The 22317-nt window shown below is 40.2% G+C and overlaps 1 protein-coding gene across 2 annotated transcripts; it reads right to left on the bottom strand.

Moving 5' to 3' along the window:
- Positions 1-298: 298 nt before the first annotated feature.
- Positions 299-21415, bottom strand: carhsp1 (calcium regulated heat stable protein 1). Of its 2 annotated transcripts, none has more exons than XM_022747970.1 (5): positions 21251-21415; positions 2981-3158; positions 2381-2489; positions 1718-1840; positions 299-486 (listed from the first exon to the last, which is right to left on the bottom strand). In XM_022747970.1, the coding sequence occupies exons 2-5, from the start codon at positions 3075-3077 to the stop codon at positions 324-326; spliced, it is 492 nt and encodes a 163-aa protein (XP_022603691.1). In that variant the 5' UTR covers positions 3078-3158; positions 21251-21415; the 3' UTR covers positions 299-323. The 2 variants fall into 2 exon arrangements, with proteins under 2 accessions (XP_022603691.1, XP_022603692.1); XM_022747971.1 differs by having other exon boundaries at positions 2987-3158; positions 21251-21414.
- Positions 21416-22317: the final 902 nt, after the last annotated feature.

The raw sequence follows: 22317 nt of genomic DNA, 5'->3' as shown, positions 1-22317 counted from the left end.
GATATAGTTACCCATTTCTGCAGGAGGGCAGAGTCAGCCTCCCACATTTCAATACGACTATGAGATGGTTGTGATTTTCCTCCAAGTAAAACCTTATTTTTCACCTCAGGATGTTGGTCATGTCTTCTCTGACGTATCCCAGCCGTCTCTGAGAGTTAAACACAGAGGTGTAATAACACTACCTGGGCCACTAACAGCCCTCTTGTTTCAGTTCTCCCCACCCGACCATCATCCTCTCCCTCTCGCCCCCTCCATCTATGTACTCCCTTCCCACCCACTGGCCTTGTTAACCCCCCCACCCCACCCCCTGTGAGGGTCAGCATTCAGCTGCTGACAACGTGTCCTGACCAGGTCTCGTGTTTGGTTCCCGGGTTGAGATGGGTTATGGTCACCTCCACCGCCTGGACCTTCTCGTGTTTGGGGGGGATGGAGCAAACCTTGTAGCTCATCTCGTCGCCTTCCACCGGCACATACTCGCCCTCAATGCTGGAGGAGAGGAAGACAAAAAAAAGATTTACAAACTATGAAATACTACAAGTTATGCACATGCAGATATTTGCAGCTGAAAAGCGAAACAACCAGCAAGTAAAATGCTTTGAACTTCCACAAAACTTCACCAGAAGACGCACTGTTTTGTTTTGTTTTTCCAGCACCAATACAGGTCTAAGCTGAACTTTGTTTAGGTGCAAATATCTGCATGTTGGGTAACTGCACTGATGGTGGTGAAGTGTCCATTTGACACACTAAAGGGTGATGTGACTTAAACATATGGTGTGTAAACCACATTCAGACGTTAAATAACGGGGTTTAACCTCAGTTAACATTTGCACGTTTGCACTTTCATATTTTATGCGTAATATATATTTTGTAGGAGTAACATTTAAGTTGCTCCTTAACTCCTTTAGTGTGGAGCAAGTGTGAAAACACTGGTGTGGACGCACGTCATTCACACATCAACGGCCTTTTTTCCAGATTAATGATGACGTACTATAACCCTTGAATATGAAACACTCTTTAATACTGCACAGCAAGTCAAGTTGTGTTTGACACACACAGATGGCAGGAGCTGCAGGAGAGGTGTAGGAGGACAAAAGAATATCTGATGACCTTCACCACTGTGCCTTTGTTTTCTCCCACATGCATAAAATACATGGACATCAGCAGTGTATAAACAGATGTACACACACACACACACACAAACTTAAACACCTATGTACACATGAAACACGGCAGCACAATGTATACTGTAAAACAGGTTCTCTGTTTCTCTCTTTCTTCCTTAGAGAATCTGTTTGAATCATTCCTCGCCAAAAAGGAAGCTCTGAATGAGTGTGTGTGTGTGTGTGTGTGTGTGTGTGTGTGTCCCTCTGCTTTTACACAGAGTGCTACTATAACTTGATGACGATCATTAAAACCAAAGCAGCACCCTCATACACCTCATCAGAGACAATGAGAAAAAAAACACACTGTACCACTCTTTTTGTCTGCGCGCACACACACACACACACACACACACACACACACACACACACACACACACACACACACACACACACCATCTGTTGATGCCTTTCTATTCACATCATTTCCAGATAACCTGATTAGTCATAAGAACATATTGATGCAAGTTAAAACAGCAAGTTAACCCCCCCCCCAACACACACGCACGCACACACATTCTGCGGACCTATAGTCTTCACATCACACACACACTTACTCTGAGATGTGGACAAAGATGTCGTTGCCCCCGTCCGATGGCGTGATGAAGCCATGGCCTTTGGAGCGGGAAAAATATTTACACACACCAGTATACACGGGACCCTCCGATGCTCGAGCCGTCCTGTATAGAGTGAGAAATATAGACAGAAACATGGAGGAAGTGGAGGGTGAGACCATTCAACAACGTGAGTGTATCAACACAGCACTCTGATCCACCAGTTAGTGAAAATAGGGCATTTTGATTGGCTGGCAGATGAAAATGTATTTCTTTTTTGCATTAGGTTCAACACTTTCGGTCATATGACAGTATGCAAGACATAACTTGAGTTGTAATATGGTTTTACAATTTACAAGGTAGTGAAGTTCTTACATTTTAAATGAGAATAAAGTCCTTAAAGTCCAATCAACAGAGACAGAAAAACATTAGAGTAATTTATCATTCATCATCATGTCCTGTGTTTATCATGACAGCCAGTCAATTAAAAAGGGTGCAGCTCTTTCAGCATACGTGGTTCACTCTTGTTTTTACTGAGTGTGTTGTCACCTTAACTTCTTTACTTTGCTGCTTCAAGTAACTAATAAATTCAACAAGCTTTGCTCACTATACTGGAAACATAGCAGCTGTGTGTGTGTGTGTGTGTGTGTGTGTGTGTGTTCTCACGCTGAGCAGGTCCTGTTTCTGCGGGTGGGCAGAGGGCTGGGGATGAGGTAGCCTCTCATGGGGGAAGGCGAGCGGTCTCTGTGTCTGCAGACTGGAGGCTGCAGGGACTCTGATGGGACAGAAAACTGGTGTGTCACCTCATGAAAATTTAAACACGACATCACTTATCAGACAGCTTCTCCAGCAGTGCCTAAGAATGCGCTGATATACATGTTTACAGCATCTGCATTGAATGAAATAACACAATAAATAATTATATAATATTCTGCTTTGTGCATTGAGCTCCTTGTTGCTGCTGTCGCCCACTGGGATGTGCTGGTTTTAAAATATCTTCACCCACAGAGTGGATTTAAGGAAAATGCTGCGTGTAATCCAGTGTTACTGTTTGTAATCTAATTTCACTGATATCAACCTGACTGTTTACTCTTCACTCTGATTAGGAGTTGTATTAAGAAGCTGCTAATGCGAGAAAACAACAGAAATTTCCTATCGTTGCTGCTTCACATTATGTGCACACCGTGGTTTGTGGTCTTCGTGCGTACAGTCAGTGGAGGGCTGATATGATTGACAACAGTCTCAAAGTAGCTAAAATAAACATGCCTTTACCAAGTGACACCGGAGAGCGCATGGATCCTGCAGAATTCAGCGGAGGGGTCACAGGTCTTGACCCCTGGATGGGCGTGGCCTGAGAGGACATCACGGAGGACGTCGGAGTCAGTGTGTGTGGGGAGGAAGGAGGGGGGAGGGGTCACTCAGCAGAGGTTGTGAAGTGAAACACCTGAGGAGAGCAGCACAGGAGAAGAGATGTGAAGTCTTGCTCCCCATCACTCACACACAAGTTAAGTATCTCTTAAAAACATGTTTTTTTCAGTCTCTTTAAAAGCATCATCCCTCCCTCCCTCAGCCCTGAAGCACAACAACCCCCCCCCCAAAAAAGACAAACAAACAAAAAAAACCAATGAATCAGTGACCTGCTGGTGGCATTCACAGAACTCTCATTACCATGGCAACAACAATTTGTGGAAAGGCCGACACCGCTGTGACCTTACAGGGACGGCAAAGGAGAACAGTCCCTTCATTCACCTCGCCCCGGGACTTACATCATCAGTCATTACATCACCAGCTATGTCAGCCAATTAGGAAGAAGCAGAAAAGAAAACCTCCATTGATTTATCTTTTCCATTACTGGCATATTGTTAAAAGAGTTTTACGGAGAGAAAAGATCGGGGGGGGGGGTTAGAAAAATATAATAAAAGTTAACAATGACAGAGGCACCAGGAGCAGCTCAGTGAGTAAATATTTTTCAGTATGTCTGTAGCTGATGGTAAAATAAAATGGAGAAGATTTTCCAGGTTTCCAAGAACAGCATTTTTTAACTTTTACAGGTGTAAGCTTGTGAGTTTAAGACTGACTGTAGCTGATCAGTAAGTTTAAAGCTACAACATTTAATATTTTTTAATCGCACAATCAACGCACAGCAAATTACAGCAGAACTCTCACTGTTTTGGTTATAATACCCTCAAACTCAATAAAGTTCTGGTAAACTCGCTCCACACTTCCTGCCCAGCACCAAAGGGTTTACAAACAAGCTTGGTGAGCTGCTGGTTAAGAAGATGGTGCATTTAGAAGCTTTAGTCGAATGTTTCCAAAAGGAAGTTGGTAAAAATAATGTTGTGTTTTCAGCTCTTTATGCTGCCCTCAAGTGGCCAAAATCAATCATTTTTGCATATATTCTTATTATCAATTTTTGGCTCTAGGGATGGCAACATTGGTCAGATTGTCAGTTGGTAAACCAGGCTCATAAATATCTAATAATATATGGATGAGTTTTCCACAGATGCCACCATAAAGACGACATCTTTGGTTTTTCTCAACCACTACTGGATGGATTAACATTAAATTTTGTACAGATAGTCGTGGTTACCACTGGATCCCTTACCGTTTAATTTATCTCCATCATCAGCTCATAATTTTACTTTGTCCGATTATTTGCTTTATGATCAAATACAAGCAAAACTAATGTTAATGTTAAAAACTTATATTTAGTGCTAATTAGCAAATGTTCGCATGTTAATACACCAAATTAAGATTATTAACATTCTGCCTGCTTTACATCACCATGTTAGCATTATCACTGTTAGCATGCAAGTACAGTTTTACAAAGCAGCTAGCATAACAACTGACTCTTAGTCTTGTTGTAAATTATTTCACTATGCACGCCGTATAGAATACCGTCTTTAATGCTAATTGTCGTTTTTAGCATCAAGCTTGAAACTTTCTGACTGTGAAACTAAATTGAAGTGACAATAAAGTTGATAATAACATCGTTTCCAAGGATTATTTTCTGACAGAGAAATTTCCGTTACTTCTGGTGGGGTCAGGTGATGGACAGAACGCAGCACTGATAAGAAAAACACTCAGTTTGGTCCAAATTCGGTATCGATAAAAATGGAACAAAGCTAGATTGAAGTTTTGTGGTTGTTGTGATAGATGATCTCTCTGTGAGATCTGCTTTTTATACTGGATGAGGATGACTAATACCAATTGAAGGGAGGAACACTAAGCACTGATATCTTTCACTGTAACTGTGTGCAGACAAACAATAAGTCCTAAATAAGGAGATAACACAACCTCCAGAAACTTCCTGCCAGACGTCAACAGACTCTCAGAATATCTGCAGATTCACAGATGAGTGCTCATTCTGAGCCGGTCACTTATCTCTGCTAGTTCTGGGTGAGAGTTTTCTTTTTAAAGCTACATGTATATTTATCCAGGAAGGTTTGCTTAGCACACAGTGGCTTGTTTAACATTCGCACAGCTTCACACACTGACAGCAGGAACCTGAATACATTTTACAGTTTCAAAAAGGACGCAGAGCAGAGTGAGCAGAGTGTCTGATCCATCTTAACTCAATAGACATGAGGTTAATGTAATCACAGCCTCTCTGAACAACATACTTCCTGCTGGAGGGAGGCAGGGATACAACTGACAGCAACACAGAGAGATCAATCCCCCAATACCAGTGTGAATTTACTGAAACAAAATTAAGACTAATGTCTTTTTTTAATTTGGAACTAAAAACAACTGAAGATCTTAAAAAACAACAACAAAAAAAACAGGAAAGACAAATCATTAACAGGTGCAGTGACAGAGTTGCTGCTCTAGAACAGCAACAGAAAAGGAAGGAGGGTCTTTACAAGGAGCACAGAGGGAGGGAAGAATGAAATGGAAAAGTGGCCGATAAGCAAAAGATAAGGCCTGAGGGAGGCTGGGAAAACATGATGAGGTGAGTACAGATTTAGCCTGGGTAGTTTTTCTGTTTACTGCCTGCTGCTTTAATGGGCCATAGTGATGGTTTTCCATACTCTGTACTTTACATTCGTGCTGGTTATTTTCCCACGCAAGCTGACTTTGAATCACATCATTTGAATTTGAGTATTTTATTTTGAATAATAATATAATAAATTTCCTTCAGTCCTCCACCTTTTCTTCTAGACTGCTAAATAAAACGCTGTTAATGCTAACGTTAGCTATGTAGCAATAGCAAAACTTACAAATAGCTCCTTTAACTGAGCTACAGTAACGTTAAAATGGCCACTGAGGTCATCAATGTGAAGTGCAGTTTTTAAATGAATGGGAAAGTGGTGTCAAACCTAGGACTTCATGTGTTGACAGAAAACTGTAAAGTTTCCACAGAAATTCAGAACTTCACACTAAAAGCCCCAGTGCCAGTTTCACACACAGATAAGTAGCCACAAGCTTCCTTCGTGAAACTACTGTTATTATGCAAGCGATGGTTATGACTGGATATATGACTGGATATAAAATGCGCCCCGACTTACACTTAATCTGCACATATTCTGTTTAATACATTTTTATTTTATATCAAAATATGAGTTTAAAAAGGACAAAAATGTGGGCCACAAAATGTTCAGACAATAGCAAGAGGAAAGTTGTTATTAGATTAAAACAGTATTGTGAAACAGATTTTAAGGCTGGAGTTGTGTGTCTGTCAATTCTGTTAGAACAGCATCTATAACAGATGCTGCCACAACAGTGGCTCTGTGGCTTTGGCTGAACCACAATCCTTTTATTTCTTTCTATAAAAACACAGCATCTCTCTGCTCGCTCTCTCCCTCACACACACACACACACACACACACAATAGCTGCACACAAGCTACACACGGCACTAAACCTGTATCCTTTGGAATTTTCCATGATAGTGGTCTCTGGACACCCAGAGACCCTGCTGATACAGCAAATACCAGTCCAGCGAGCTTTTTAAGCCAACACACACCTACAGCTTTGCTGAGACAAACACTACCCATGTGATGAAGCCATTATACTGTACGAGGCAGGATGACACATTTGGTCAATCTATGCAGACTCCATTAACTGGTTTAGAGTTTCAGCCTGGCACCTTCTGCAAGACTGGATCCATTCATCTAGAGCTGCAACCTCACTTGTAAAAGGATAGTCCTTGAGATTTCTTTATCAGTGACTGTAAGTGTCGCTACTCCCTATTATGGATTTAAAAAAATACAGTGATGTGACGCCAACAGTTTATAAAACCCAGTCCAAACGTGTTCATATCACGTTCATATCTTCGCACCTCAACACTGGCTGTCCATTCATTCTAGGATTGATTTTTAAATTCTTTTCATTACTTTCAAGGCCAGGTTTGGGCTGGCCCCTCCCTATATTTCTGAGCTTTTAACCCCTCATGAGCTGAGATGCAGTCCGAGATCCTCTGGTAGTGCATTGCTGGCCATTCCAAGGTCTAGGTTGAAAACCAAAGGACACAGGGCTTTTGGAACAACCAGCCAGAGGAGATCAGACTTGTTTCACCTCACTCCTTAAGACAAAGTTTTATAAAATGCTTTTATTGTGTAATTTCATTTACATTTTCCTTTGATTTGTTTGTGTGTTTTATATAAACTGGTGTGAATCACTTTATTGTATTGCACTTTTCAATACAAGTAACAAAGTCATAATAATAATAACAATAAATAATAATAGTAAATTTCCATGGGCTTCCTGGTTAGTCTGCTTTAAAGGAATATTTGACGTTTTAGTAAATACTCTTATTCGCTTTCTTGCTGAGTGTTAGACAAGAGGACAGATACCAAATTTACTTGTACACACCAGAATCAGTGTTTTACTCTATTATAATGGTAATTAGCTAAAAAATCTTTTAACTGGTGAATGAGGTCGTGTCTCTGCGTGTACCAGGAAGTCCTGTCACCTCCCATCCTGCTGAGGGCTTACTGCTGGACGAGCCAGAGAAAAACAAAGATATGAATGTAGCGTAGCGATGAACAGATTTGATTTATCCAAAAATTCAAATTCAACTCACAAAAAGCTTTTATGGCAACATCCGCCCACTGTGGAATCAATGCTGAACACAAATGTAATCAAACTGGATATGGAGATAAAAAATTAAATGTTATGATTCCACAGTCATCATCTGAAACTGAAAACGATAACTAAAGGTCAAATGCCTGCATGCAAACACACACCAAGAGATACTGTCTGTATTTTAAAACCAGGGTGACAAAGAGGACAGATGAGAGTGAGCTACAGTGGTGAGAAAAGCGCAGGACAGGATGACCGTGTGAGGAACTGAAACTTTTAACACGATCATCCCAATCTCTCTCTTTTCCTTCAGCCACTTTGCTTTGTCCCTCTCACACAGTTACTCAGTTCCTTGTTCATCCCAGGGGGGAAAACAGAGGAGAGGAGAGAAGATGTCCACAAGGGAGAGATGACACAAAGCCAGAGACAGCTGAATATGAACCAATATATAATTAACAGAGTGGGGAGGGGCAGTCAGCTGTAATTACATGTTAGAGGAGCTTTGCACTGGAGCTGAGAAGCTGTGTGCAACAACATCTCCAGGTAATAGAAGCCAAAACAGTCCCTTTTCTATTGTTTCTACTTTACCTTTACGTTTATCTATAATGAGTACAGTAGTAAGGGAATAGTTTGACATTTTGGGAAATACGCTTTGACACCATTCACATACCTGTACAGTAAATATGAAGCCAGCAGCTGTTTAGCATTACTTAGCTTAACTACTCCCCGTCAGGCAATTTTGACCAGATAACCAAAAAGAAAAATGTCTAAATACTGTATGTGCATTTGTCACATTTAATTCATGCAGTTAACAGTTCAGTTAGATTTGATCTATATTTCATTTCTTTACACAAAGTTTTAAATGTTGATTTAAAGCCTTCACTACACTGCCAATTCGATTTTTACCTGGGCTTTTGGATTATTGCAGAAAATAAGATCTGCAACAAACAAACGTTTATGATTCTCACAAATTTTGTTCAGCAGGACAATCTACACTAATGAACGCCACTTTATGGTTTTTGAAGCCTAAATACAACAGCAGAAAATAAAAAACTAATGTCAGGCTATAAAGGTACTACACCACAGTCACACGACTTCAACGTCACCCCGACAACCTCTGTAGTCTCATTTAGACACCTGTTAGCAACCGGCCTTTTTTTAAGAGACGTAAAAGCTTAAAGAAATCATGACTGGGGTACTGATGTATTTTATACCGTAGAATAAAACTGTGAAAATGTCTTGACCTTATGTTAACCACAGACTTTATTTCAGCCATCTAACAAAAACCCCAGAGACTTCAGGATGAGGGAACTGGGAGTGCTAAAATGCTAAATAACTAATAATGGAAGGTGAGACTTTAGTCCTTTTTAAAATAAAGAAATTCAGCTGCATCGGCGAAGAATGAAAAGATGGGATGATTTCAAGTCTTAATACACACTGAAGTGTAAAGCTACAAATTAATGATCCTGATCTATATCTATAATTAATAAATCATTCAAGCTATGAAATGTCAAATATCACCTGCCCCATTGGGTCAACTGACGTAAACAACCTTTTCATTTTTACATCTTCACTGCACTGTTCATTTTAAACCAACGACGAAGACTTTCAGCTTTTGCAGCTGATGGTCGCCCAGTCATGGTGACATCTCTGTTTCAAAGCAGCTGAAGAAAATGAAGTGGACGGGGGCTGTTAACAGCTCCAGGTTCTTGAGGACCTCTATGTGCTGACATAAAGAATGAGAGAAGCTGCTTTAGACACAATATGCAGCCAGTGTTGAGCACTGAAGGCAGAAAACATTAAGCTTAACAGGCTATTATATTAGGCTCTGTGTGTGTATGTGCGTGTGTGTGTGTTTGGAAGTCAGTGTGGGTGGGTGTACGGTCCTGTGTGTGTCTGTGCAAGGCCAAATGTGATATGTGTGTGTATGTGACAACGAGAGATGGTCCTGATGCTACAATTTGATGACTCACCCTCCAATGTGCGTCAATGCAGTATTTCCCATGTTGCAATCATACACACAGCCATGAAAGCTGAATGTACTCTGCGAGTCACATCAGCAGCATCCTCTCCCGGGCTGCTGAGCACCACTGGTGTTATGTCCATTTGCATGCACAGTTCCAGGTGCGTGCAGGTATTTCCAAATTAAAAATAACGAAAACATAGGGTCATCGGAGGACGCCAGCTTACATCACACACTAATCTGTGCTGTGATCTTTGGGCCTGTTTTCAGAAGAGCTTGACCGATACAGGAAGTCTGAGGCTGATCCTGATGCCAGTGTTTGAGAGTTTATGTAAAAAAAATTTATATCATGATCAGATTTTTCTAAACACATAACACAAAAAAAATGATTAGGATCCTTTGAAGATGATTATTAATAAATGGTGCCTGTGGCAAAAAATGTTATCACAATATTTTTCCTTTCTTTTCAGTCGATGTTGTTGAGCTTGATTTTCCCTTATGTTTAAAATCGTCTTTTAGAAGACCTCAGAACAATGAAGCTCGAAATGTAATAGTGTTATGGTTTGTTGTGTTGGGTGTTTTTCTTAGAACCTCACTAAGAAACCGCTTCAGGTGATTAACTTTGGCATTTCCTGACATTGTTGCCACAGGTTTTCGGCTCAACTTTTCCTTTCATATTGGACTTTAGCCTCGCCCTGAATGGGATCGTCTCGTCTGCTCTTTTAAGGTTGTTGCACCTTCACTTTTTGTGCCAAAATAAAACTGTTTCCTCAGAGGAAGCACCCGTCTCTTCCGCCAACCCCTCCAAGCTGTGATACCAAAACAATAGCACGTGGTATATTTAGCCAACTTGCCCAACCTTGCTGTATCTATTTTGGGAAGGTGGCTGTCTGTTCCTGTAACACTTTGTTCAGAAACACCTTTGTTTTGGGACTGTGTTAGCATTATATTGTCAAGCAGTGTGACCTATCAACAGTATATCAAAGTTTCTAATTTTCTTATTGAGGAAATTTTCTGTCGCAATCAGTGTTTGCATTAATTATATCTCTCAATCCTTTTTCTCTGATGAACCAACTCAATGTGTTCTCATTCTCGCGTATTTATCCAACAACCAAGACGCACTGATGAGCATCTATTCCAACAGTCCAACAGTTTAGTCAGATTATCTACTACTTTATTTCTAAACTAAATCCAAAAGTAAATGTGTCTGTTATGTCGACAATAAACGCCAATTAAATGGGCTATTTTCAAGTTTCCTCTGCTGCCGAATGTGGTTTGCTGCCAGGAGCAGATGGTGGTGATTGTCGCTTAACCAGAGCTTCACCATTGTTGTCTTAATAATACAAGAGGTTATAATACTCCCTCTGACCAGCGCTACTTCTTCAGGGAAGATTAGAGGCTACAGTGAGTCGCTATTGGAAAGTGACGAGATGGACCGGACCTAGCTGGTTAGCGTGAAAAGACGTGATAGAGACCAGAGGTAACATTGGTGTTGGTCTCCACCTCTGGAGACAACTCTTGGTGAGAAAAAGTTGGATACTGAACTCTCTGAATGTTTCTTCTAGATTGGCAAGTTAACAGCTGTTAATGCTAACGCTGGCTACGTAGCAATAGCAAAACTTGTTTAAGTAGCTCCTTTAACTTAGAAAACAGTCTAATGCAGTAGCACCACGTCACAGAAACAGCAGCACTTATTGTGCTTTGCCAAAGACTGAGGTAAAATTAACAATATTTGCGTCAAGATTTGGAGACTGTTTGCTGCTGTTGAAATGCTATCGTGAGTCAAATCTGATCAAACCATTCACACGCAGAACTGATGAGTTTTTTTTGGGGTTTACAATAATAATAAATGCTAACTAATAATGCTTTTTTTTCTTCAAATGTTGCTATTTTTGTCATCAATATATAATGTTATGTAATGGAAATAAACATGAGATTTTAGGTATTCAGGAGCTTTAAGTGCCTGATCTATGTGTTCAAAGTCTGTGATGGATGAGTGTGATCCATTTCATACATAAAAATCAAAAGAGGTAGCTCATTTGAAAGTATGATTTATTCATATGGGTGCTCTTAGTAAAGAATAGGTGAGGAGTCAAATAATGGTCTTTGATCAAACCCATTTCACCTAATCCTTTTGTTTCTTACCTTTTAGTTAATGGAAATTAAACGCTTCTCTAACTTGAAACAAAGCAAAATAATGAATGTTTGTACAAACAAAAAGGGAAGCCCACTTGTATCCATCTCTTCTGGCTTTAACCAGTTTTTTTGTCTCATGGCTGAATTACATCATAGCTGTTCATCGACATATCCTTGTTTTAGTTTCTTAGTATGGTGAAGCATTGTGTAAACTTAACACATATACTGTACTGTACTATCTGTGCAGTTGGAGAGTTTATACTCTGCTGCTTAAATTTGCCAACTGTTGATGCCCTTGTCAGATCACACCTGTTTGTGTGGCTGACAAATGACCCAACGCTCATCATGACCAAAGGTGATGGTTGGAACGAGGAGCGACTGGTAAATTGAGAGCTTTGCTTTCTGGCTCAGCTCCTGAACACCCGCTTTACTGCTGATGCTGCACCGATCCACCTGTCCTGCTCCATCCTACCCTCACTCGTGAACAAAGACCCTGATATACTCAAACTCCTTCACTTGGGGCAGAAATTTTGTATTCAGTCCAGCAGCACCACGACACTAGATGGTCTTCGATGATCTTTGCTGTAGTTATAGAACAGCAACATGATATATTTTTCTACGTTTGCACGGACGACTATAGTTAAAAGGTACCCTGTGTGAGTTTTTGACCACTAGTAGTGCTGTGGAGCAACGCTTTTACAAGTGGGTCCTCATTTTGTTTGTATTTTGCACATGCATGAGGACGCACACACGTGTCAACACAACTTTGTTCACAAGAAAACTCCACAGGTCCACAGGTGAGGTTCCACTTTCCCTCCCCTGCTACTCTTTCCTTTGGTTTCTTCCTCTCCTCCCACATTCTGAAAGCTCCACTGTGTCATCAGGGCGTCACAACCACAGCCGATAATCAACACTTTCGAAAACAGCAGGAAACAGGAAGCAGTGAGGACTCATCCTGTGCAATCACCTGAGAGGGGAAACACTTTAGCTGCTGCAGGTGTGATTTGATTGTTTTGGGACTACCTTACAGCCCCCATGTGTAAAATTGTTTTTATTTTAGTAATGCTTGTTCTTCTGGCTCCATGGATGATGATGACGATGATCTGTCTGTCCACCACTTCAGTCCAGACCGAAATATCTCAACAACTGTTGGATGGAGTTTAGTTTATGACCAAATACCTGCATAAGTTTAGTTATTTGCAAAAAATGAGAGTCTCTGTGCCATTCCTGCACACAAGACAATGACTGTCCAGACTGTTCTGGTCTGTGGGTCCTTGATGGTGGAACAAACTACTGAATCCTGTCAGAACGGGGGCGTCCCTCTCTATCTTCAAGAATCTCTTGAGGACTGATCTCTTCTGAGAGCACATCCTCTCCTAACACCTCTAACGCCCTAACATGTCTAACTAGCACTTACTATGCACTTTTGGTTCACTTCTTTACCTGATCTCCTTGCACTTAATGAACTGATGTGGTACTTAGTAATTACACCAAGGTCTCCTCCTGCACTGAAGCTTTAGAGATGTTCCTCACTGGTAAGTCACTTTGGATAAAAGTGTCTGTCAAATGTAAAAGTAATGAAAACTGATGCAGTCTATGATCAGCAAGACATTTTTTTTATTGCACATAATAATCCAGGAGATCCACTGATATGTAAAACATACAACAGTTGGGTTACTCTAAAATCACATAGTGTGTCATACCATGACATCAACAATATTTGCAACATGTGGTCGTATTTACGTCAAGACTACGTACAGCAGCAACACAATTACTCTGCTGCTGGCTCTGCTGTGAAGGTTCCCAAGAAAAAAAAAAAGAGAAGAAGGGTTACATCATACAAGGGCCACGTACGTCGTCATGTAGTGATTAAACTGACCTCAGGAAGAGTGTGTCAGGATCTGATTCATCCATCCATCGGATATACCACCTATCCTTTGAGGGTCGTGGGGGAGCCTGGAGGTAATGACAGTGAGTGAGAGGCGGGGCACACTCTTGACAGCTCACCAGTCCATCACAGAGCTGACATATAGAGACAAACAACCTATTCAGCCTATGGGCAATTTAGAGACGCTAATTAACCTGCATGGCTTTGGACTGTGGAAGGTAACTGCCGCCTTAAGGCACAACAACGGATCAATCATCACCTCATCATAGGTTTTATATGCTTCGTGGTAAATGTTCAGAGCAGCACTAAAACCTGAAACTTAACAAGTTGCTGAATCAGTCACACTCAGGTCGGACAGAGTGTGTGGAAAGTTACTGCGCAAACACCAGACTGAAATTCAAGAAAAAAGTTAAAAAAGGAGGAAATGGTCAGTTTAATGACCCGAGGAAGTGTTTTACTTCAGTTGTTGAAAGAAAAGAAAAAAATCTATAGTTTCAGTTCAATAAATCTACTTATTGAAGGAAATTTGGTTTTCGCTACAGTAGATATCACTCAGCTATGATCATAAAAGGCTCTATGTGTCCCAGCACTAAAACGAAAAACAAGACTAAACCACTACTTTAGTCTTGGTGTTTTACAGGATTGCCTCCATCATAATCTCTCACTGCATTAGGTGGTGAAACTGAAGCTGTGGTGAGCCGTTACAGAGCCATTACAGCACTGTGGTGTACACTACATCAGACAAACAAGAAAGGCCGAGGTGATGCATTATTCCTGCAGCAAGACCACTGAACCTGAAAATGACATGAGACGAGCGTGACGGAAGAAGGAAATATCTTAAGTCTGCAAATGTCGCTGCAGTTAATTTATGATGGTGCTGAAATTTTTTATTCTTCCTGGTGTAGAAGGGACATACAATACCAAAGCTTTGTTACAGGGTCACTGTTTATTCAAAACAAATGACTACGATCTGATTCAACTTAACGAAGTATGTAAACTAGAGCTGCAGTGATTAGTTGGTTCTCTGGTGCTGGTTGCCATTGGTTTATATCGTTAGAAAGTAATGTCTTGGGTTTTGTGAAGGCAAAAGATAAATAAACAAAATAAAAATATCTCAACCAAGTTATTTTTTTTATCATCTGCACACTAAACGATAATGAAAATAATCGCTAGTTGCAGCCCTAATTTAAAAAAAAAAAAAAACCTTCAGTGATGTCCCTTTTTTTTCCATTTTTATTTTTTTTTTTTTTTTTTTACTGTAATTTAAAATGTGAACAACAACAGGTGAACAAACAAACCTACATTTGTGAACTTTGGCTTCTTCTTCATCTGTACTGTTCTTGTATCAGCGCTAGTATGAAAACATTCACATGGGGAATGTTCCTAAAATGCACTGTCCATTTGACTTGTTGCATACCTTGTTAATTAAGCTAGTTTTACTGTTTTTAATACAAAATAGAGGAAACTAGTAATCATGAAACTAAACTGTCTTTAAAACATTAGCCACCAAAATTGATGTGTGGAAACATTTTGGATTTGATACCACAGATGGAACATCTGCCGATAAAGATAAGGATGTTTGCTGACATTGTAAAATGCAACTGCCTCGCAGTAACATATGCCATTTGCTCAAGGGCTGCACAAGCACCGTAAACAAAGGGAACAATGCTCACTTTCTAATTGGAGGAGAGCAAAAGAGCGAGAACCCAAAAAGACAAAGAAACACAGAAATGATGAGAGACAGAAGGATATGGTCCCATCAGTTTAAATTCAATGGTGCACAACAGAGCTTCCCATCAGGCACCCGAGACAGCTGACTGCTGAAAAATGACAATGGCTTCTTTCTTCTCTTCAGTATCGTGCTGGTTGAAACTGAGACAAAATACTAACAAGACAGTAATGTTCCTAACTGGACCTTGGATGGGCAGATTAGCACCATTTCCAGTGATGTCTTAAATCTAGAGGGTTGTCAAGCCCGGGCCAGGGTGACCTGTTATGTTCTCGCTGTGCTGGTGGGAGTCATGGACTAACAGTAAGTCATGGACCGAGACACAAACAGCAATTTAATCAGCAACTGTTCCTCAAACAATAACCAAATATTATCTTCACAACCTAACAATCAAGCTTCACACTGACAGATACATAAAAACGTCTCGTGTTTCAACATTTGAAACAGTCCGACTTGTGAAACCTCTCTTTTTCTGCAGGGGATTCATACTGTGAGCTGACTGACTCCCTCTCATGATGTCCCAACAGCAGCAAGTGTTTCACCACTTTTGCACTCTTCACAGGAGATTCAACATGGAAAACAGTGAGGACATACAGTAACTATACACCAGTGCAGCAACTTTATGGGGTTTATTATATTTTCCCATCAATACATTATACATATAATAAATTGTTTTACTTTAAGAAATTAAAACGTAAAAACATTATTATTTCTATAAAGAATGAACAAAGGGGAATATAAGATCCTGGTATATCAGGTACTGTCTAAATAAGATTTAGAGGGTGGGGTGTGGGGAGAGTCATTCTTCCCACAACAAAGTGGCGAAAAAGCAGACAAGGGTTGGAAGCAGAGAAAGGCAGAAAGATAAGGAACAACAATGGCCAAGACAGAAAAAAAGCCCTGCATTTAAACAACACACGGGGCTGCATGAATGGACTAGTCCCATTGAAGTGAATGAAGGAGGCGAGTGCGGCTTTCTCACATGTTATCTGCTGTGTCAGACACAGTCTGGATTTGAGCCACAAGTTATGATTTGTCACTTCCTGTGGATGAAGACTTCCTGCCAGTAACCGGGTCCCCACCAATACATCAAATAAAAACTGTAGAGCAACTCAAGTCAAGGTCAAAGTGAGCTGAAAATGACACTGCCTACTCTGAATAGAGTGTAACAGAACTCCATCATGGTGTTTCTGGTTGTGTGTACTACATTCAACCTGCCGCACGCAGATAAGCAGGACAGCAAACAAACACAGCAATCCCCACACAAACAGTGAAACGTGATCTTGTGTGTGTCCTGTCCTGACTTGTGCAGGACCATCACCCACCTTAGTGCTACTGTACTACATGTAGATACGTTCACATGGTACTGGCAGAGCGCTACCTCTTTCCCACACTGTAATTCAACACCTCTAAGGTATGAAACTCAGGGCTGAAAGTGAGTTTTGCTCCTCAATGAGATGCCACACTTGATAAATGCATGAGGAACTTCTGCAGCATACATTTTGCAAATTGTACATCTTGCAACTCCTTGCAATGCGTAGACTAGGGGAAAAACTAGGTGATGTAGAATATCTTAACTCAGTAATTCTACATTAAGATTGATATTGTACATTTTTTGGATAAAATAACCAGACAGCAAATCTAACACCTGACACACTGCCACTGCTTCAGCAGGTAGATGAACCAGTGTTGGTTCGTGTAAAATACAAAAACGTTGAACCTGGTTGACCTTTTACTACAATATAATTCAATGTCATTTGGCAAAAATATCTTAGATTAGCATATTTCTACCATTTTCTTCGAGATCATTGCATGTAAAGATAAAATTTTCGCCATGGTAACTTCACAGAGTCGTAAAACCCTGTCACTTTTATAAATTGCTGTGCTGTGTTTTTGCTTCTGATAAGACATCAAACCCATAGATCTGCTTCTTGACGTGTCCCCAGTAGCGAAAACAAAACACCTCTATGTAAATTTAATGCAGACCTCTTTTCTGTCTGAACATCCACTGAGATGTTTGGCGTATTCTTAATGAAAAACAGATTTGGTTTGAAACAGTCTAATTTCTGGAAGAGAGACACTACAACTGATGTGTTTGCTTGTACTTAAAGAAAACAAAACATCTGGTTTGAACATTAAAAACAGCTTAAGTCTGGTTCTTTCTATCAGTGCATTTTAAGTACACCTGCTGGATATCTGCAGTAACACTTCTTAAGTGTAGATGAGAAATCTTAATATGTGTGCGGGATTAAGAGGGAGAAACTGATCATTTACAGTTGACAGTTAAACACCAGGTTAATTTCTTAACTTCACATATATTCTCACTGTTCAGAAAAACTGTGCTCTCTCAACACACTGTTCTCTCACTGCATAATGAGTCCAAATGTTGGTCCAAAAAGAAGAAGAGGCTGGAGCATCACTCATCAGTAATATAGTTGCTTGGTTGAAAGATAAGAGGGGTGGAGAGGGGCTGCATGTAAACACATTCTGTGATTTCCTGCTTTAGCCTGGTTTCCTCCCAATAGCCGATATTTTGTGTGCATGTAAAGGTAAGTTGACAAAGAGAAATGTTTACGAATCTCTGATATCTGTGATACAAAAAAAAAAAAAGCCATAGAAAGAGAAGCCGACAGTGTCACCGAGGACCATCAATGCATAAAGTTGCTGCTGAAGCCTATTTTCATAACAATACAAGCATTAATTTACATGCAAATATCGAGGATAATCACTTTACATTACCCGTTTTGCAAAGTGTGGTGTTGTTTTGCGATGTCCCTTCACACACATTTCCTAAAGTGACTGATGTGGTGATAAACACAGAAATGCCTCAAGGAGTCATTCCAGTCATATTTCAGGGTGAGCGAGCATCTTCTATCCATCTCTCTCTCTCTCTCTCTCATTATCACTGCTTTATTGTCTACAGCCAGCGCTCTCAGGGGACTATTACAGCAGATCATATTGCACAACAGCGTACAAGGCCTTCACAACGAGCTCCCGACTCTCCCGACTATGCAGCTGTAAAAGGCACGGTCATAAAAACTCCGGTGAGCCTTTTAAGCTGCTTAACAGCACAGTGGACATTTAGAAAACAAGCATTTATGACAGAGCAGACAAATATGACAATGCTGTTTTGGTTTTGATGCCAAAAGGCCTCATCTGAATTTTTGCAGTGTCATGTCAGCTAGATGAAATAATGCCATCTGGTACACGAACTGACGAGATGACATGTCAACACGACACCGAGGGCCATAAAGAATCATGTAGTGGTATATGTTTTCATTTATTATTCAAACCCAGCTGCTGTTTCAGTTCAGTAGGTTAGAAGAAGACAATGCCATTCAAACTGCTGGTATAAAAACATTGTACCGAGATGCCTCAGAGAAGAAAGCTGACACTCACAATGCCTAGAACACAGGTTTCATGCATAAAAAGTAGAGCTACACTAATAAATCGTCAAGGCTGAAATATCAGTTATGTGTTTATGTTTTTAATAAATGGACGATCAGCTTATACACTGATATCAACATCAGTATCTGGCTCAAAAATCCTGCACCGGACAGTCTACAGTAAAAAGTGGTGGATATTGAAAGGCCAACTGTAGCAGTGCATATTATGGACTAAGCCATACAGTAAGTCTCTAAAGCATTTCTGTCAACCCCATCTAATAAGACAGAGGTGTCTGCAGCCTAAGATTAGCTGCGACTGGCTGGTGGGATTAAGGCCATGTTCACAACTTGAGTTGACATACATGCAGCTAATCCAGCAATGCAGAGGGAGGACCAGCGCACGGTCCAGAACCAGACTCAACCTTTGCTGCACATCTGCATTGGGCAACCAAATAAATGAAAGTGCACATGCCTTTGTAACATGAACCCTATATTTTTTTACTGTTTACCTGACGATTGTTGTGAACAGCAGTACAACACGCAACAACAACACACCCTCACCAATGATTTTCATGCAGGACAGTGTGTCTGAATCCCTGCTTAGTCATCTGCTGGCAACACTGGAGCTTCGTCCCAACTCCATACCAACTGTAACAGGTTTGTAGTGTAGTGACTATGAAGTAAATTCACACTGGAAAATAAGGAATATGCAAAATAGCTCATTTTTGAGCGGGCTCTTGATGTATACTAATCTCCCACGATGCAGTGCTCAAAGAGAATGGGAGAGCAGCCCTGGATAGAGCATCTTAAGAGAAATTAAAAGTAAATGTGGATGGTGGCGAAACAGCTCCAGAACTTACAGTTTGATTGACATACAGTCGTGTCCAGCATTCCCAGAATGGGATGTCTTCTTGCTGCAATGCATTCTGGTCTATAATCTCGCCCTCTTTCATTGATTTCTCCATGTAGGAATTTTAAATGCTGGTCTGGAGGACTATCATGTACAATGTTTATGGCTTTAAATGGTGAAAATCATGTCTGTCATCAAACTCCACTTTAGCTGAAATGTCTGAACAGAACGTCATGTTGTCTAAATTTGGTCATTAAGTTATTAAAGAAGAATATGACCATGAAATACTAAAGGCCATTTAGGCTTATGAGTTTACATTAACACTCAAGTCTGCTGGAATTCAACAGTCACTGTTATAAGAGGCATCTTAACTTAAAGACACCCCTTTCCAGCCCCTGAATACCTCTGAACAAGCTAAAACACGCAGACATAAACCTACAGGTGTGCAACAACGACGCAGTTCAACTGCAGCTTTCAGCAATGTAAATCTGTCCATTTATAATGTGTGTGTAGACTTAAAGAAGGAACAGGCACCTTCAGATACAACCACATCCTGGCTGAACCTCTGTCATGACACCATGTCACAATCCCTCACTGGAAATTTCTTTTAAACCAGACACACACACACACACACAAACAACTGATGTTGCCCACCACATCAGCTGATATTTTCTTGTTTCAACCAACAACAGGCTTGAAGCAGGGCTTAAGCATAAGTGCTTTCCTTCCACCTCTGCTCTGTCTTGTGGTTAGTGCATGCACGTACTCTCAAACACATCTTCATCCTATAATGAGCTGCAGATAGATACCGGCAACATGCTACAGCTCTTAAGCGCCCACAGAAGCTCATCTTCCAGCACTTCATTAACTCCGAATGAGGAGGCCTGTGCCGAGAGAAAACCTTTTCAAGTCCCTGAATGAAAGCTCCTTTTTTCCACACACACTGCATCGACTCAGACTTGTGTGAAGAGGTAATTGGATGAGACACACACACACACACACACCCACACACACACACACACACCCACACACACACACACACACCCACACACACACACACACACCCACACACACACACACACACCCACACACACACACACACACCCACACACACACACACACACCCACACACACACACACACACCCACACACACACACACACACTCTGCTGGCTGGTGTCTCCTTGCTTGCTTGTTTGCCCCCACCTCCCAAGGAAATGAACGGCTTCTCGCGCCAGGAAAACACAATCCGTCATGGAAAGGAAAGACTATGGAAATCAGTGAACTTGAACGCCACTGATAAGTTGGAAAAATGGAGTAACTGACAGCAATCCTGTTTCCAAATTTTACGACAAATCATATTTATTAACGTTACATAAACCAAGTTTATAATTTGTGATGCAATGTATCCTAAAACTGACAGCAAGTTTGCGATAAAAATTAAGTTAAAAGCTAACTGCTTGGGGAATTCGCCGTGTGGCGTTCACGGACTAAATACTGTCAGTTTGTTTGTATGTTTGTTTGTTTGTTAGTAGCGTTTTAACGTAACGTGCATCACTCACCTTGTTTCCACCAACTTCTCGACTCGAAGAAAACGCGTCCAACAAAGCAAAACGTAAACTTTAAGAGGAGTTTTAGTTGAGTCCGTTTAGTTTGTGCCACCGCTGTTCAGTGATGAGGTTCACTATCCAAGAGTCAAAGCAGCGTAAATACTTTCTCTCCCTCACGCTCTCTCTCTCTTGTTTCTGAATGGGCGTGACTGGTTCCACAGTGACGTCACCTGGTAGCACTTTACCGTAACGGACGCCACAGTGCGACCTGAAAACTACGCAGTGTACCGTAAATAAAAACACGACCTGAAAAGTTTACAATATTCCCTTTACAAATAAGGATAGATTAAATGTTGGCTGTCGAATTAACATTTTTACGGAAGCCGATTTCTGCCAAAAAAAAAAAAAAAATGCTGAATAATAAAACATAAAATTACTAAAATGTAATTGTAATAATCAATACATAAAAAAAGTATGGGCCCAATAAATGAAAAAATAAAATAATTTTAAAAATCTATTGTATTTCTTTAAGAAAAGGTATGTACAGTCTATATATAGACTAGACAGCACACATAAACAGCACATAGACTGTCATTAGTCAATTCATTCTTTTAAATTTTTTTTAAAATTATTTTATCAATCAGCCTCTGGAAGGAGACATGATTGTTCCCTGTGCTGTAAAATGTAATTCAAATTGTATATATATATATATATATATATATATATATATATATATATATATATATATATATATATATATATATATATATATATATATATATATATATATATATATATATATATATATATATATATATATATATATATATATATATATATATATATATATATATATGTGAGAGTTTAATGGGCTATGAGAAATACACTGGTTCACTGTGAAATGACAAGGTTCACATGAAGCACCTCCTGACATTCAGCAGAGGGAGACATAACTACTTTTTAAGGTTGAAATCGACGAAAACAGGCTTATAATGTAGTTTTTGCTGGATTGACACTGAATGTGTTCTATGGTTACATTGTGAACTGTTACTATGGGTAAAGTGATGCTGATGAATCAC

The sequence above is a fragment of the Seriola dumerili genome, unplaced genomic scaffold (genome assembly GCF_002260705.1).
Source record: "Seriola dumerili isolate Sdu_G_001 unplaced genomic scaffold, Sdu_1.0 BDQW01000113.1, whole genome shotgun sequence".
In the NCBI taxonomy this organism is placed as follows: domain Eukaryota; kingdom Metazoa; phylum Chordata; class Actinopteri; order Carangiformes; family Carangidae; genus Seriola; species Seriola dumerili.
The sequence above is the reverse complement of the archived record's forward strand: the minus strand, read 5'-3'. Positions and strand labels throughout refer to the sequence as shown.

What these genes read in the sequence shown, in the direction of transcription:
- carhsp1 (XM_022747970.1), bottom strand. Translation starts at nt 3,077, where the DNA reads ATGTCCTCTCAGGCCACGCCCATCCAGGGGTCAAGACCTGTGACCCCT. An exon ending in AGAAACAGGACCTGCTCAGC is followed by an intron (nt 1,841 to 2,380) that starts GTGAGAACACAC and finishes CACTCTATACAG; the next exon opens with GACGGCTCGAGCATCGGAGG. An exon ending in ATCTTTGTCCACATCTCAGA is followed by an intron (nt 487 to 1,717) that starts GTAAGTGTGTGT and finishes CCTCTCCTCCAG; the next exon opens with CATTGAGGGCGAGTATGTGC.